Source organism: Malus domestica, chromosome 13 (assembly GCF_042453785.1).
Source record: "Malus domestica chromosome 13, GDT2T_hap1".
Classification (NCBI taxonomy): domain Eukaryota; kingdom Viridiplantae; phylum Streptophyta; class Magnoliopsida; order Rosales; family Rosaceae; genus Malus; species Malus domestica.
In genome coordinates this window covers 6,611,579-6,627,886 of record NC_091673.1, presented here as the reverse complement: position 1 = coordinate 6,627,886, position 16,308 = coordinate 6,611,579, and the positions used below count along the sequence as shown (strand labels likewise).

The 16,308-nt window shown below is 39.1% G+C and overlaps 4 protein-coding genes across 5 annotated transcripts; 2 read left to right on the top strand and 2 right to left on the bottom strand.

Moving 5' to 3' along the window:
• Positions 1-78: 78 nt before the first annotated feature.
• Positions 79-3,544, bottom strand: LOC103452016 (uncharacterized). The gene is made up of 10 exons (XM_008391488.4): positions 2,554-3,544; positions 2,318-2,475; positions 2,151-2,234; positions 2,001-2,053; positions 1,822-1,903; positions 1,359-1,466; positions 1,053-1,176; positions 815-900; positions 370-677; positions 79-243 (listed from the first exon to the last, which is right to left on the bottom strand). Exons 1-9 carry the CDS (start codon positions 3,422-3,424, stop codon positions 459-461), a joined length of 1,785 nt encoding a protein of 594 aa, XP_008389710.1. The 5' UTR covers positions 3,425-3,544; the 3' UTR covers positions 79-243; positions 370-458.
• Positions 3,545-6,006: 2,462 nt separating this feature from the next.
• On the top strand, positions 6,007-8,580 carry LOC103452371 (protein POOR HOMOLOGOUS SYNAPSIS 1-like). Its single transcript, XM_008391865.4, has 9 exons — positions 6,007-6,427; positions 6,956-7,072; positions 7,162-7,227; positions 7,333-7,427; positions 7,510-7,703; positions 7,784-7,882; positions 7,986-8,038; positions 8,153-8,180; positions 8,329-8,580. The coding sequence occupies exons 1-9, from the start codon at positions 6,125-6,127 to the stop codon at positions 8,385-8,387; spliced, it is 1,014 nt and encodes a 337-aa protein (XP_008390087.1). The 5' UTR covers positions 6,007-6,124; the 3' UTR covers positions 8,388-8,580.
• Positions 8,581-9,551: 971 nt separating this feature from the next.
• On the top strand, positions 9,552-12,631 carry LOC103452017 (protein POOR HOMOLOGOUS SYNAPSIS 1-like). 2 transcript variants are annotated; one of them, XM_017336749.3, is made up of 8 exons: positions 9,552-9,945; positions 10,562-10,678; positions 10,812-10,877; positions 11,030-11,130; positions 11,221-11,540; positions 11,685-11,740; positions 11,932-11,959; positions 12,318-12,631. In XM_017336749.3, the coding sequence occupies exons 1-8, from the start codon at positions 9,586-9,588 to the stop codon at positions 12,374-12,376; spliced, it is 1,107 nt and encodes a 368-aa protein (XP_017192238.2). In that variant the 5' UTR covers positions 9,552-9,585; the 3' UTR covers positions 12,377-12,631. The 2 variants fall into 2 exon arrangements, with proteins under 2 accessions (XP_017192238.2, XP_008389711.2); XM_008391489.4 differs by having other exon boundaries at positions 9,553-9,945; positions 11,027-11,130.
• Positions 12,632-12,731: 100 nt separating this feature from the next.
• LOC103452373 (peroxidase 57-like) lies at positions 12,732-14,076 on the bottom strand. Its single transcript, XM_008391866.4, has 2 exons — positions 13,695-14,076; positions 12,732-13,505 (listed from the first exon to the last, which is right to left on the bottom strand). The coding sequence occupies exons 1-2, from the start codon at positions 13,938-13,940 to the stop codon at positions 12,732-12,734; spliced, it is 1,020 nt and encodes a 339-aa protein (XP_008390088.1). The 5' UTR covers positions 13,941-14,076.
• Between the last annotated feature and the right edge of the window lie 2,232 nt (positions 14,077-16,308).

Sequence of the window (16,308 nt, the reverse complement as noted above, 5' to 3'; positions counted from 1 at the left end):
TGTTCACATCAGTTTTACATAAAAGTTTACCAAACATTATAATGCTATTTTTTTTTCAAAAGCATTTTTACAAAAAAATTTACTAAACACTCTACAGCTTTATTTCACAACCACTTATTATCACAGCACAGTATAAACAACTTTTTTTCAAAGCACAGCAATACCAATCCAACTCTTAACCCATCAGGCCAGCTCCCAAATCTCCACTTCTGCAACTCCAAATTCATACCGCGCAACCACCTCCTACAAGATAATGGCGACATGTGTATCACAACTCACGTATAACATATAACATTCGGATTAAAGATTCAAGCGGATGCATGATAAGTTGATAACCAAGTGATGAAAGCGAAAAATGAGCACAAGTACCTGTAGTTTGAGCAAAACTAAAACACATCCCTCCGCTGCTCCTCCTTTATCGCAATATCTATCTATTGAAGACTAATTCCGGGCCTATATCACACCTCGTTTGATACTTTTATGTAATTCAAGAGCTTTTTTAGAGCCTTTCCACTGTCAATTGCCTCTCTGGCTCTATCCAGGGCAGAGGTTATGTCTTCTGCACCATCACATCCAAGTAAGTGATCAATCATTCCAGCATTCAACACTATTCGATCATAAGCTGGTCCCTTTTGACCGCGGAGTGCTGTTAACCCCAACTCTATATTCTTCACGACCTAAACTCGCAGGAAAAGTAATTATTTGTCACAAATTGCTGGCTTGTAGAATATGAAAGTGCAAAAACCTGTGTGCGCACACGCACTTGTGTGTGAGTGAGAGAGAGAGCATGCCGCAAGATGGAAAGGGACTCTACCGATCTATCAGTTCTTGGAGTGTCAGTGGGTTCAAAACCATAGTCTACGGCATTAACCTCTAGACTGAAGCTCTGACGTGAAACACCTGCAAACCAAACTTTCAAGAGTCAGTCCCTCTGGTAGGATGCAAGAATCTCAACATTTGAGGCAGCTACATAAACAACACAGATCTTTGAAACTACTATTACAAGTGGTTGAGAAAAGACAGAAAATAACATAAGGACTCAAAGAACAAACCATCAACTTCACAAGAGGATGCAAAACTTGTTGAACGAAACCCCGAACAGTAGTTTACAGGAAGTCCTTTTGATGAATTTACTGAGCGCAATCTCGTTGTCATCGAGAGAGCTCCTTCCTCACCCTTCAGTAATAGTAAAGTTAGACGGTAGTAGTTTATTTGAGTTACTCGGTTGATTAAAAAATAGTTGAGCTAGACTTATAAACTCTTATGTCTAAGATTTCAAAAGGGTTGATTCAAAAGTATTAAACACTGTACTATTTGAAGCACCATCCTCTTAAACTGCACAATAGCAAAGTACCAACCTTCACCACCAAGCCAGCATTGACACCTCTTCTTTTCATAAGCATTAAGAGTGGCTCCTCAAAACCTTCATGATAAAACCCGGCAACAATTGCTTCCTTCCCACGGGCCTGTTGAGAAAGCAATAGATATTTCATATCTCTGTATGGTGCATCCCAAATTTGTATAACAATGCTAGGGTACTTATCACTTCAATCAATATTTCGATTGGAGGTATTGCATGAGAAAATTATGTTATTTGTTGATGCCTACTAATTTTTCAGAATTTAAAGTAGATAAATGAATTGCATGGTAGGTAAACAAGTATTCTGCATACGTACTATTTTGTGTAGATTCTAAATTTTACACAGATTTCTCTGCATAAAAATGCCAGTCGAGGTTTCAATGTGATATTTTATTTTTCAGGGAATAGAAATAATAAACCATACTAACAAGTTATCAAAAGAAAACAGTGATGTTGCTTACCTTCACAAATTGCTGAACCTTTTCAGTTGTCGCCAGTGGGGGACGTTTCTTAATATGCTCTCTCAACTTAACTAATGAATATCTGCAGAAGTCAAAGAAATGTCGTTAATTATCAGTATCATCCCAATTACAGTAAATACTAAGCTGAGCGTGCCAAAATGTTGGCTAGAGATTCACACAGAGAAGGGCGGGCTTCGCGTTGACTTATATAGGCAAAACCAGTGTCTTCATCCTGAAATAACAGAATAAAGAATTAAACCACAACCCGAAAGACATAAAAACAAAGGAGTGAGTAAGCATGGTAAGAAATATATGGGAACCACAGATACCTCAAGAAGTACTTTTGCTTGCGACGGGGTAACACTCGTATTTGCCCCCATAAACTTAAGCATCTGTTCTTCAGTAACACCTCCCTAAAAAAAACCAGAAACATCATTACTCCGGCTTTATTAGTTTCTGTTATCAGTCAATTAGTTGAGCGGGGATGAAATATCACCTTAGGCGGCATCCAATCCAAGCCGTGAAGCAAGCAAGATTCCGAATAGCAAGATCGAACCGCAGCAACAAACAATGTGCTCCTAAAGAAACGAGTGTTGCCATCGTACGGTTCACCATAGTGGGTAAGTGATTTAACATCAGCAATTGGAGTATCACCTAATTAATCAACCATTAAGCAAATAATTCATCCTATTAATAGAAACTAATTGGGATATTAATTAGACTAGAGCTTACCGAGTTCATCATCAAATGCAAGGCAGTAAGCTTTCAGCTCACGGTCCGTTTCTCTGTTCATCCGCTGACCAATCAACAATGCCGAAAGCAACGCTTCACTCACACCATCGGACGACGTTCCATCATCCACTGACTTCAACGGAAGAACGTCTCGCAGCACGCCTTGGACTTCTTCGAATCCGAGGTGGCCGCCAGCGAGGACCTCCCGGAGGGCGCCGACCAATCTCATATCGCTCGCGCCGTTCCCGACGAAATGGGGTCCGATTGAGCTTCCCGCGCCCATCAACGACCCCTCTGGATCGGCAATGAACACAACGTCCGCCGGAAGAGCCCGAACCAGAAGCGGCCAGAACTGGTTCATCGCGCGGGTCTCGCCCTCGCTCCACTGCGTCGCCTCCGGAAAAGCGTTGGCGCGAATCGACATTGCCGCGAAAAATGCGCCGAGCTGCGACTTCGACACCGGCTCCTCATCCTTCAGCTCGCCCTTAACCGATCTGTAAATGGTATCGAGCACCTTGAATGCCTGATCCTCGCTGAGAGGCTTGGTCTGTGTGGGGCCCGTGCAAACCCTAGTCTGAGCTTCCAGCACCGTCTGATTCGGCTTCGGAATATCGGAGCACCGATACGAAGACGAAAACGTCGGGTTTCGGGTATCGGATTCCGGGATGTTTGATTTTTTGACGGTGACGGATTCCAACACGGCTTTGGTGGTTAAGGTTAGTTTTCTTCCGGTACGGCGGCGGGCGGTATATGCGGGAAGGTTGAGGAGTGTTTGGGTGAGAGAGTGAGTGAGGCTGCGATGCTTGGCGGTGGTGGAAGTGGTGGAGATAGAGGTGAAAGGAGAAGGTTCTGGATTGAGAAGAGATTTCATGGTTTGCTTTTCTTCGCTGCTGTGTTTTCTTCTTCCTGCAGCTGGCGCTGCTTCGGGAAGAACGCAAAACTGGAGATAGCGCCCACGCTATAAACCTTTTGTTTATTATTCTTCGAACCAGGATTCTCTCCTGAGCATTTCCCTAGGATCCTAGTGATCCCGCAATCATGTCCGTTTATCATGTATCGTACGATCAGAAATTATTTAAAATTTAAATTTTAAAATTCAAATATGAATAGTACCTAACGAAAACTGACCGCACGATATAAAATGAACGGACAAGATTGCAGGATCCCTAGGAAAATGCTCATGAGAGAATCCTGGTTCTTATTCTTCAACGTTCGAACGTGGTTTTTATTTTTGAGAAATGCTAAAAGCTAAAACTTTAGTGCGAAATTAAATTTGAAGATTAAATTTGTAAATTAAATTATGTGTCATTAATATGAATAAGTACGTTTAATGTTTAAGTAATAAATTAATTATCAACTTACATGTTTTTTAGTTTTTAAAACTATATCAACAAATTTAGTCTCACTAGCATTACTCAAACTAAAAAATATGACTCTCTTTCACTTTTTTTTCTTGGGGTGTGCTATCTACACACCCATTTTTACTTCTCACACACCCCTTGTTAATTTTTGTCCGTTGATCTTCTTCAATTCATCTGATCCGACGGCCAAAAACCAAAAAGGTGTGGAAGAAATAAAAAGAGGTGTGTGGATATCACACCCCTTTTTCTTTTGTATAATGTGGTTACTGTAGTCGGCGTTAAATTGTGAAATGGTAAAAAGTCCATGAAGAATAAGAGAGCTTCCTTAACATATTTCTGTTTCATTTTTTTAATACTAAAGTGTGCGGGCATTGAGCTAAGTCACACAATAGTTCAAAAATAATAAGTTGGTTCGAATTTATTTCAACAAAAATAGAACTTAAGAATGTATCAATAATAATAATTTGTTTTGAATTCGTTTTCGACCAAAATAAAACTTAAGAAGGTGTTGCATATCTAATGGAGATGAAAGATGAGTAGGTATGATAGCAACCGCGTGATGCAGATCAAATGGGACAAGGATTGTCTGCCCTCCTAGTTGTGGTGCCCTTCCATGCCCTCTTATTTTGTGCGGTCACGGTTAAGCCACGTCAATATTTTATATTAATTTTTTAATGAGATAATAAGACAAAAAATAATAAAAATATAAAATATTGACGTGACTTAACCGTGACCGCACAAAATAGGAAGACATGGAAGGGCACACAACTAGGAGGGCAGACAATCCAAGTCCGATCAAATGAAATAGAAGCAGGTGGAGAGGAAAACATGATAACACGAAAGTAGGTGAAAAGGATGTATACTGAGAGAAACAGCCGAGAGAAAATAGGAATTTAGGATTTAGGTGTCAGTGTTAGAGAATAGAAAATGATTTATTTGCAGGTTGAGTTTCAACTATATATTCTAGAGTCAAAATTTTCTTATTTCATAAATTATTGTAATAGTTTTAAATTATTTTTTTTTAATAATAATAAAAAAAATTATTAATATTTTTGTAAGTATTTTGGGTTAATGATCATTTAAATATTTCAGTTACGTTCATATCACAAAGTTCACAACAATTATAGTTGCTCAAGTTGTTCGGTGGTAACCATTCCACCTTTAAGATTTTGGATGTTTTAACGAAAAGTTCACGGTACTGTTCACTTTAACGAAAAACCACATTTTTACACTAAAAAATCAAACCTGATACTATTTACTTTACCCTTTATTTTGTCTTTATAGTTAAAACTCAAAATTTTCAAGTCATTTTCATTAGTTTTCCTTTAAGATTTTTTATTGACTTGATCTCGTTCAATCAATGGGCCAATTTTTGGTTCAATAATTACATCACTAATCATATTCGAACTCAACTACAAAGAGATAAACATACTTTCTTAATTAGCTTGCCTGACTCACACATGTCGAAAAGAAATATAATTAAGCAAATAAGCAAAAGATTTTGCAAATAATGCTCTGCAGTAACAAACATAAACGTATCATGATGCAAGTTGATTCCCACAAATTTATCTTTCCATAATAACTAATTATTTAACTCACCAACGTTATTACTTGTGAACAAAATAAGCAAAAGATTTTAACACCTATCAATTAGTTAATTAACAAATTAAACTCTTTTATTTGTGGTAAATAATTTATGGTTGTCTATAAAGAGCGCAGAGACGTGGCAGGGAAATTTTTTAGCATGATCGGAAAATCAATGGTACATTACGTATCACTAAAATTTAATAATTTCAAAAATAAAATTTATGATCACTTATATAAAAACACGTGGTGTACTATCTGTATTCCGGTCACAATGAAAATTTTATTGACGTAGCGACCTAGTACGAACCCTCACACCTGACCACTGTTACCACTCTCTCGTCGAGTAGGATTCTCTACCCTCCTATTATCATCCCTTCTCTTACACTCTTCTTTTTGTCTTATTCTCTATATAAAAAAAATTCAAAACAAGATATAAATGTGACGTAATTGCAACCATTTAAATAGAAGGCCGAAGGGAAAAAAGATTAGGAGGGGAGAAAATCTACTCCCTTGCACAAGTCACTCCCTTGTCCTTCTGAATTCACTCCGTTTCGTTTTCAATTCGGCTGCGTTGGGGCCAAAAAGCATAAACCCAACGACCAATAGAGCCTTGAAACAAACAAATGGGGGACCTCACTGCTCTTGCTTTCTTACCAAGGAAACGTAGAGGGAAGAACCCGGCGAAAACGACTTCCGGGGCCGCCGTCAGAGAGCGGTGGGAGGTCCATTTCTCCCGCTTCTTCCGCTACCCTCCGGCCCACTCCACGTGTCCTGATCTCGTTCCTCTGCCCACCAGGATCAGAAATCGATCTCCAGCTGGCAACTGGGTCTCCTCCTCCTCCTCCTCCCTGGCTATGCTCCAGCTCGCTCACGATCACTCCTCCTCCGACGTCCTCCTCACCGTCTGCTTCGCCGGCAGGGTTATGGTGAGGCCACGTTTTCTCTCAGGGATTTTGAACTGTCGATTCCGTTTGGTTGCCGAGAAAATCAATGAAAATGGGTACTCAATAAGTAGGCCTGTTTTCCATACGTACACTGCGCATTTTCTCAGCAACCAAACGGCGTTTGAGCTCAAACGCCGTCTGTGATATGATAAATAAAACGAGTAATTGTAATTTGTAAGTGCTAGATTGTTTACAGCATGCTTCTGCCCGTGATTAATCGTACGGCGTCGTCCTGGCTTGTTTCCGAAAGGAGAAGCTCATGAACTGTAGCCTGTAGCCTTGTAACCTTGCAGGCAAAGTATTCGATGGACGTTCACTGTTAGATATTAATTAATTAGCTGTTAAGTTCCCATTAGTTTCCTTAACTCGTGTTTGATTATTTCCTTTTTGATACGTAAAATGCTTGAGCATTTAGGCCAGACTCTCTTTGTCCCCAGTTTTTCGGTGTCGCTGAGATTCGAAGATTTCATCTGGCAACTCTTTGAATGATTGTGATTTAACATGTTGCAGGAGGAGCACTATGTTTCCAAGCTGCAGTATGTTTGGCCTCACGTTTCATGCAACCCGGGACTTCCTGCCAGGGGTACCAGGGCCGTGTTTATCAGCTACCGAGACTGCATGGGCGAGGCAAGCCGCAATGCTTCTTTTTAGGCTACATGGATACAAATTATTAGTTGAAGAACTCACAGTGCCCTTGTGTTGTATCTTGTTTGCAGGTCCAGAAGTTCGCGTTGCGATTTTTGTCAGTTGATGAGGCAGAGAGATTTATGAACTCTTTGAAGGTGAATCATTGTTGCAAACAATGTAACGTGTGTTTTTAGATAGATATAAGACATTTTCCTTTGTATTGCAATGGTAATGGTGTTACGATTGGTTTGTTTATTCAGGCGATCTTTGACATTGAACCTCCTCATACTGACATGGGATCTGAAATTTCAGCACAGTCTGAGTTCACTTATTCGACTGGACCACCCCTCGAACGGTAAAAACAAAACCTGCTATCTTCTAAATTCTTCATTTTCCCCTTGATGAGAAACTGTGATGGTGTTTTTTTGTGTTTCCAGGGTTTGCACGGACTTTGTCATGACTCCGGCTCAGACTTATACCGCTCAAATACCGCCAAGCTTCGGCAGTGCAGCTCAACAATACTCACAGGCTCAGCAGATGATGCACATTCATAACTTTCAGCAAAACCTTCCAGTCGTTCGTCCAGGTTTCACCGCATTGCTGAATGACTATCACCACGCTGTTGAACAAGGTAAATTACTTATTTTCCGACAATTGAACACGGTAGAATGCAAATTTACTATCATTAATCACGATTGAATGTACGGGCAGCACGATCAACTGCATCAGAGGCGGTAAATCTCAACTCCCATGTCATGCCTCCAAGTTTCACCTCATGGCTTGGGAACTCTCAACCTGTTTTTGAACAAGGTACATTCGTCGCCTTAGCAGTAAATGGAAATTTCACTCAACGAAAAATTTGTTCTGATTCCATGCGATGAACTGAAACATTGTCCTTGATTGAATGACTCAGTGGCAACACAAGAAGTCATTTCGCCGGAAGCCAATCTGATATCCCAACTCGCGGTAACTATTTCTAACGCCTCAAAATTTCTCGTCATAGACGATGTTCTTTGTCAGCAAAACAATGTGATTCCATGCGATGAAGTATTAACACAAATGTAAATGCTTGTGCATCAGAGTTACAGGGGAGATGCTTCCTTCCAAGGTAGCTTCACTTTATACCTTTTTACCTTCTTACCTTCTTTCCTTCTTTCTTTCTGATGAGAATCCTTTTAAGGTAAGTTATGATCTGCTGCGACGCGTGAAATGCTAATTTGTTTCTAATTATTTCTTTCTTCCCTGTTATTTTCCAGATATGTTGAGTAACATGGAGAGAGTTATCAGTGAAATGGGGGGTGATTTGACTCTCTAGTTTTTCATGAGCTCTGTCTCTAAGATTTGTATATGAAGGCCTTAACCATCTCATTTTATTTGATCTTTTAATGATATGATCTAGGTTGAAAGTTTTAATTGGAGGTATTTTAATTCTTTCTGCAAGATTGTCACTAGTACTACATTTTAATAGTATTTCTCGTCATTTTGTGAGTGAGAAATTTTAAGTTTCACTCCCGTGTATAGTGAGTATAGTGAGTACAATACCAAATTATTATAAATGAATGACCCATTGTTAACTTAGCTGAAATCTCTTCACCCCTTAGCAGTGGAGGATCCATAATCGAATCTTGGGGGGTTCCATTGTTAAAGGTTCAAAATTTTTAGATAGAAATAGAGCGTGAAACGCGCAAAATATATTTAGTTTATTCACTAAGACATTTCGTTGAACACTTTGTGAGTTTGTTACTAGCTGAATCAAGTTGCACACATGTCGACGAATATTGACATATGCTAAAGTAATCTAATGAGTGCTACTGAGAGAATTTGAAGAATTTTGTCGACGCAATATGCAAAAGGCCTTTCATTAAACACTTGGTGAACACAAAAATAATCCATATCAAACATTTAGAGGGACTAAAAAAACCTTCACATATATATTTCTCAGAATCCGATTGGTCCTGGACCACCTAGGTCCCCATATGCATCTACCACTAATCCCTGGTGTAAAATATCGTTGTATAAAAAATTTGCACACGGTCTCTTCACATAAAAGTCCTACAGATCCAAACTTTGTCTCCTAGTTTTAGACACTTAAAATACTATTTTCAAGGAAAAAATAACGATTACATTGTTATTGCACTATAATTAAGGGTTTTTTTCTTCTCTTTAATTGGATTTTTAAGTGGTTCTTGCTAACATTATGAAGTATAATAGTTGTAAGAACATATGATTCTTCTAAGTATTTAGACATAATTTTTTTTCCAAATGCTATTGCAAATTTGCAGGCAATAAAATTACAATCCGGCTCCAAGTTTGATGACAGATAAACTCAAGTAAATACGGTTAAAGAGAGGTAAACAAGATTAACTAATCGCGGTAATTAAAAAACGCGCGGGACGTGACGACTTTTGGTCTACCAATGCCCCAATCCCACAGCGCCACCTGTCCGTCTTTCCTTATAAATTCATTTCTTCCTTACTCGATTCTCCACAAATTTGAATTCCAATTTCGTTGCGATGGCCCCAAACAAGCAATGCGGAGTGAAGAAGCGGAAATTAAAGAGAAAGAGTCTGGAAAAAATGGCGGACTCTCTCTCTCTGGTTGTGATACCGAACGAAAGCGCAGAGTTGGCGGCGACGGCGGCAGCTGCGAGCGCCGCCATTAAAGGGCAGTGGGAGGTCCACTTCTCTCGCTTCTTCCCCTATCCTCCTCAGATATCCACGTGTCCCGACCTCGTCCCTCTGCCTCCTAAATTCAGAAAGCGACGGCCGCGTAACAACTGGATCCCTTCCTCCTCCCCCGCTCAGCTCCAGCTGGCTCGCGATGGCTCGAGCTCCGACGCCATCCTCACCGTCTGTTTCACTGGAAAGACTTTGGTGAGCCTACTCTTGTCTCGATCAGTTAACTTCTCGTCTTGTAATTTGTTAGTTCAGTTTTCTCTTTGAAATTTTCTTTCGACTGCTGATTTGTGTTTGGCTGCTGAGAAAACCGAGGGAAAGTGAATAAACTAGTACGAATTGAAATTCTAGTATCCAAACGGCGCTGAGACTTCATTTGAATTTAATTGGCGAGATTTGTGTTGAATTTTCAGATCCTTTTAGAAATATGTTCCTGAATACTTCTTTTGATTTTGATTTTCTATATTATTACGAGTGTTTAGGATCGATTTAGTCTAAAATGTACGGACGCTGTGTCATTTCATTATGGCCTAGCTGTTTGGTTACTGGAAGCATTACTTAGCGGTCTGAATAATCGCTATTCGGCATTAAATCAAGGCCAAACATCTCCGATAATCGCAATTCTGGAAGTAGAATTAGAGTGATTTGTTAATTAATTATCTATATTTGGACATTCAAATCAAGTAGTCTGAGTACGTCTTCATGAATTTTCCGAATCTAGAATTTACGAGGCCTTTTTCTTCAAGTTATTTAGCATGTTTATTTCTACTAAATGCTAAAACTCTTTGAATTGCTATAATTTGACATGGTTCAGGAGGAGCACTATGTTTCGAAGCTACAGTTTGTCTGGCCTCAGGTTTCATGCATGTCTGGATTTCCTGCGAGGGGCACCAGAGCCGTGTTTGTCAACTACAAAGATCCTGCGGGCGAGGCAAGCTGCTCAATCCTTGTTTCAGATATATAGTTCATTTTTGTGTATGATAGGCAGTATCTGTTATGTTTATGATACAGGAAACGGAATAATTCGAAACTCACATTGCCATTGTGTTGCATCTTCTTTGCAGATCCAAAAATTCGGCCTGCGATTTTTGTCTCTCTCTGAGGCAGAGAAGTTTATGAATGCTTTAAAGGTGAATCCATTACTTCTGGCAATTTAAGTGCGTTATTGCAATATTAGTTTTCGTAAAGAAAAAAGGGAACATGTTTGATGCTCATTGTCAGTATAGAAGACTATTTTTTTTTGTCTTGCAATGGTGGTGTTAAATGGCTAATTTGTCAGGAGATTTGCAAGGAAGGGAAGGATAACGAAGCTGTTAATACTGACTGCGGACCTGAAATGTCATCACAATCTGGGTTGGTCTCTTCCAATAGACCCCACTGTCGGTAAAAACAAAACTACTGTCTCCTGAAACTTCATTCTCCCTTCACGGTGGAAAAGTCGAAGAGTAGTGATAGTTAATTCTGTGTTTTCAGGGCTTGCAAGGACTCGACTACTATGACTTCTGTTGAGACCTGTACGCCTCACATATCGCCAAGTGTTTTGGACAAGGAAGCTGATCAAACTGTTCAGACTTACATGCCTCAAATATCACCAAGCTTGTTGAAAAACGAAGCTGATCAAGCTGTTCAGAGTTATAAGCCTCAAATTTCACCATGCTTGTTGAAGAGCGAAGCTCGTCAATCCTCGCACACTCAAGAATCCATGCATATTGATAACTTTCAGAGCAACTTTGCAGCCTTGCCTCCAAGTTTCACCTCATTTCTGAGCAACTGTGGCCCTGTGATTGAACAAGGTAGGTTTCTTCTTTCAAGTTTTGTTTGTCTTATTCGGGGATAATTCGGACACGGTAGATTGATTGCCACAAAAGTAAACAGGAAATTTTATTCTGATTCCATGTGATGACTGATGAACCATTTTCCTTGATTGAATGATGCAGTAATGGCAACACAACCAACTGCTCCACAGGAAGAAGTTCTCAAATCCCAAATTGCGGTACCTTTTCTTGACGCGTCAGTTTAATGGATTTAATGTTCTCAGTCAGCATAACGAAATGGTTGTTTGTGCCTATTAGTACACGGAATTGTTGCTATGCTTTCTTTGTAAACAGTGCATTTGCATACTAGTTACTGATGTTCTACTGACGTACTGCTGATGTATTAACATAAATATTTGTTGTTTTGCAGAAATATATGGAAGATGCTTCCTTCCAAGGTAAGTTGTCTTCTGAAATTAACATGTTGCAAACTTTTATACTTGATGCCATATCGGTCTTTGTTCTTTCTTTACATCAAACAACTTTGTCCTAATATTAGTGAAAATGCATATTTCATTACTTCTCACTGAATTCGGAACTTGCTGGTTCCGGCATGTAGATTGTAACTTAAGTTGATGTCTTTGTTTGCGCATGTATATACACACTAAAAATTTGAACACCGTCACATTGAGAAGTTGCTAATATCTCAAACCGATTATGCACTACCATGTCACGTAAAAGCTGCTTGATAATATATCCTATTACTTGAAAGTTGATTCGTTTCTTGTTTCGTTCTTTTTCCCCTGTTATTGCCAGATATGTTGTTTAAAGTGGAGAAAGTTATCAGTGAAATCGGAGGTGATATGCTGCTGTAATTGTTCATGGCCCTGCACCTGCAGTATCTGAAGCAGTTCTTCTACAGTTCCCCCAGCCGTGAACCAGCTTTCACCACCTACCGCCCAAAACTTGTTCATCCTCCCCTCTCTTAATTCAAAATGTTACACAAGTTGCTTATATTAGGGTTTTATAGTAGATACAGAGTTATAACATCAGTGAATTGGTAACCCCACGTTTTGTTTCACGATGATTACACCGAAAAATCAATCAACAAATTGTTCATTTAACAAGTACATTTAATTGTTATAAACATACAACAAGCTTCCTCCAGGCCAAGCCACACTTGGTGTTTGAAAATTAAGAGCTGAAATATGTGATCTTAGTTAGTTAGAGTTAGTTAAAGTTCCGACAATTCTTTCTTATCTCTCCTGCATCTCCAGTGAGAACATTGATTCTCCCCATCTTAATTATGGCCCTAACAAATTGCCGAGCCCAAGAATCAGACCTAATAGCCAGTTTCGCCACCTCCGCGCCGGTGCGAGGATCGGTCCCCAGAGCCTGATCCAATTGCATCAATGCTCTCCCTTGCATCAGGTTCGTGTAATAGTGATTGTCCAGGACAAGCGGTGTGGCATCTAAGTCGACAACCCTGTTTTTAGCCTCCTCAGCTGGCAATGTGTTGGGTGCAGGGCACTTTTGAGCCAGCTCAGCCGCAAACACTGGGTTTAGTGAAGGGTCTTGTGGCATGCCTGGTGCGAAATTGTACAGCCTGTAATCGAAGAAGTTGCAGTGGACCGCCCCGATGGAGTGCGCGCCAAACAAGACGACCATTTCCTCGGGGGTCAAGTTTCTTCTGGAGAAGAAGTCTATGATCTCGTCCATTGGTGTTGCGGGAGAAGGAAGAATGACATCGGAGGCACGGGAAGTGCGGCTGTCGCGGCGTCCGGCGGGGACTTGGTGACGGGGTAAACCGGAGAGAGCCACAGCTTCCCGAGTGGCAAAGGCTAGTATGTCGGCGCAGGAGACGGTTTCCGGGCATTCCTGCTCTAGCCTAGCCTTGATCTCTTCAATGACTTCGATACCTCGAATTCCACCGCTGGCCGGTGATTGCATCTCTACGGGCTCGTCAGAGGGCGTGGCATCCAGCAGAATTGATGCATCGCATCCCTATGCATTCATGAATAAATTGTTATCAATGAACAATTTTAAATAAGTAATTCTTCTTCGCTAGCAAATCACAATTTCACATGTGAAGAAACTTTTACGAATGATAAACTATGATTTGTAGATAACGAAAATGACTTATTACATGTAAGGAATCAAACAGCGTTAACTTGTATCGCAAAAGGCACATACCTTCACAAAGCAGTCGTGGAAGAAGAGGCGAATGAGGCCAGCAGGAAGCTTTTGGTCCCTCTCTACAGCCTTGGCCACAACGTCAGTTACAATTTGCTCCAAATTGGGACATTTCCGATCGTAGAATCCAACATGCAACCCATTCCCCGGGTTGTTCACCTCATCCGCCGAACAAGGAACGACGATCATGGAACACAAGATGACGACAAAAACTGCCGTGGCAATTAAACGAGGGCCCATCTCCATGGTAAAAGATCGATGACTGTGACTTGCAATGCCACAACCTTAGCTAGAATTGTTTGTTTTCCTTCCCTTGTTTGCCACAACCACGACGGAGACATGGTGCTGGGTTGTGCTTATATACAATGCACAACCGCGTGGGTAGGGGTTTTGGTAGTTTCTATGATTTCACATAACTGAGTGAATTAGGTTCGCCTTTGTTTTGCCTCGTTGTTGGTTGTTAAAATTGCAATAGTCTAGAAACATGACCTTTTTTTTTTTTTTTTTTTCTTCCGGGTAAAACCTTAAAGTCAGTCCTGCTCCAACATCGTTTGTTTTGGTTAGGTATATTTTTTTTCACAATTTGTTAGGCTCTTTTATATTTGTTGATGCACAAAATCAGTAAAGATTTTGGAACAACGCAAAATGTCAAGTTTGTGACATTCGTTCGGTTGCTCCGGTCACTAGTGAGGATAAATATGTAAAGAGATAGAGATAGAGAAGCAAACGCAAGATGCATGTGGTTCACCCTAGAGTAGAGGAGTTCTCATTAATAGTGAAGAGTTTACACAAATACATAGGTTAATACATAATCATCCTTGGTGTGTTCTAATGACTAGTTTAAGTACAATAATGACATTAGGGATTAATTGTAGGAGAATGGTCTTCTTTTATAGTTGAGGAGAGTCTCCAACTTTTGTCCGCAGTCGATGTGGGATGTTTTGAGCTTTATTATGACATTGACATGTGTCGTGCTGTGATTGACCTCTTAGTTGGAGGAAAATTCTTATGCTTCGGTAGGGGTGCCTTAGCATGAACCCCTCAGTGGGTTCTTGAAGGTATGACGTTGACCGATGCTTTGTAATTTCAGAATTGGTCAAGTATAGGACAAACAATGCTCCTCTCAGTTCCCGAGTGAGGAAATCTCGGTTGGGGACTTGACAAATCCAAGTCACTAAGTAATCATAAAACTTTTGAGTACCGAAGTATAGTAGCATATAATGGGAGTTCCCAAGTCTCTAAGCGAGGAGGGTTGCCAAAAGAGACGCCTTTAAAGTTTCCAGGTCATCAAATGAATAAAAAAAAAACCCACTAAGGATGCTGGTGAGCCTTAAATAAAAAGCCCACGGGGGAGCTTTTATATTACTGGTGAGCCTTGGACACGATGTCAGCCATAATTTGCTCCACATTCGGGCATCTGTAATTGTAAAACCCTACATTTGAGCCTTTCCCGAGGCCTTTTCCAGCTGCCTCTGTACAAGGAACGATGCTGATGCATAAGGTGAAGAAGATTGTACATTGCGTTGACCATTACACGAAGCATAATGTGTGTGTTCGTTAATTAATACGGTTAATGGTTGCTTTTCTTCCTCGGTCAGAGGATGCTGGAGTGAGAAGTAGGAATTTTGCTTATTTTAAACTGCCCAAAACTGAGAACAAAAATATCGACTCACCAAAAAAAAAAAAAAAAAAAAAAATTTCGGAATATAGCAAATGTTTAGGGCTCAAATATTTTAATTTTTTTTGTTGGAATATTTTCCTGTAATTAGTTAACAAATGTTCACAAGTCGATTGCTTTCTATTTTCTTGTTGTTTACTTGTTACACAAGTTTCCTTATTTTGTATGTTAAACTAACTCCTTTTTTATTTGAGTGATACATTTTAAACTAACTCCTATTTTTCAAACAAAAACCCAATTAATATTAAACATTCAAATAAAACCCAAATTTCAAACCCAAATTTCAAATAGACTACCATGTAGATAAATATATAACCAATTATTACAACATATTTACAACTTATGCCACAAAACCCTAATTATGTTAATAAATATTATTACTCACCCTAATTATGATTAGCAATTAACCCCATATGAAAATTTTACCTTTTTTGTTTCATAAATATTATTAACATATATATATATATATTAATTTACCCATATTCATAAACAATTATAGGCATATTTTTTGTATAAAAAAAAAGGATCCTTTGTATAATCAGTTATTTTGCATCAAATAATATTGTTTGATAAATAAAAAAAAACAAGAATCAATTAACATTCTTTTATTTTGTAGGTAAATTATTTTACACGGATTATTACATACATTAGCCATTTTGATTTGTTATTATATATGCGTGTCAAAAATAATTTATCTATATTTATATGTAAAGTATAAGTAAATTAATTTTTTATAAGAATTAAATAATAGGTAAATTATATTGTAGGTACAATATGTTTTTTTTTAAAGAAAAATTGAAATTTATAAACAAAAAGTAGTACATATATTATATTTTCAATCAAATTACATTCCTTTATTTTGTAGATAATTTTTTTTAAAGCATTGTTACATATACCGGGCACATTTTAGTACTAATATATATATATATATATATG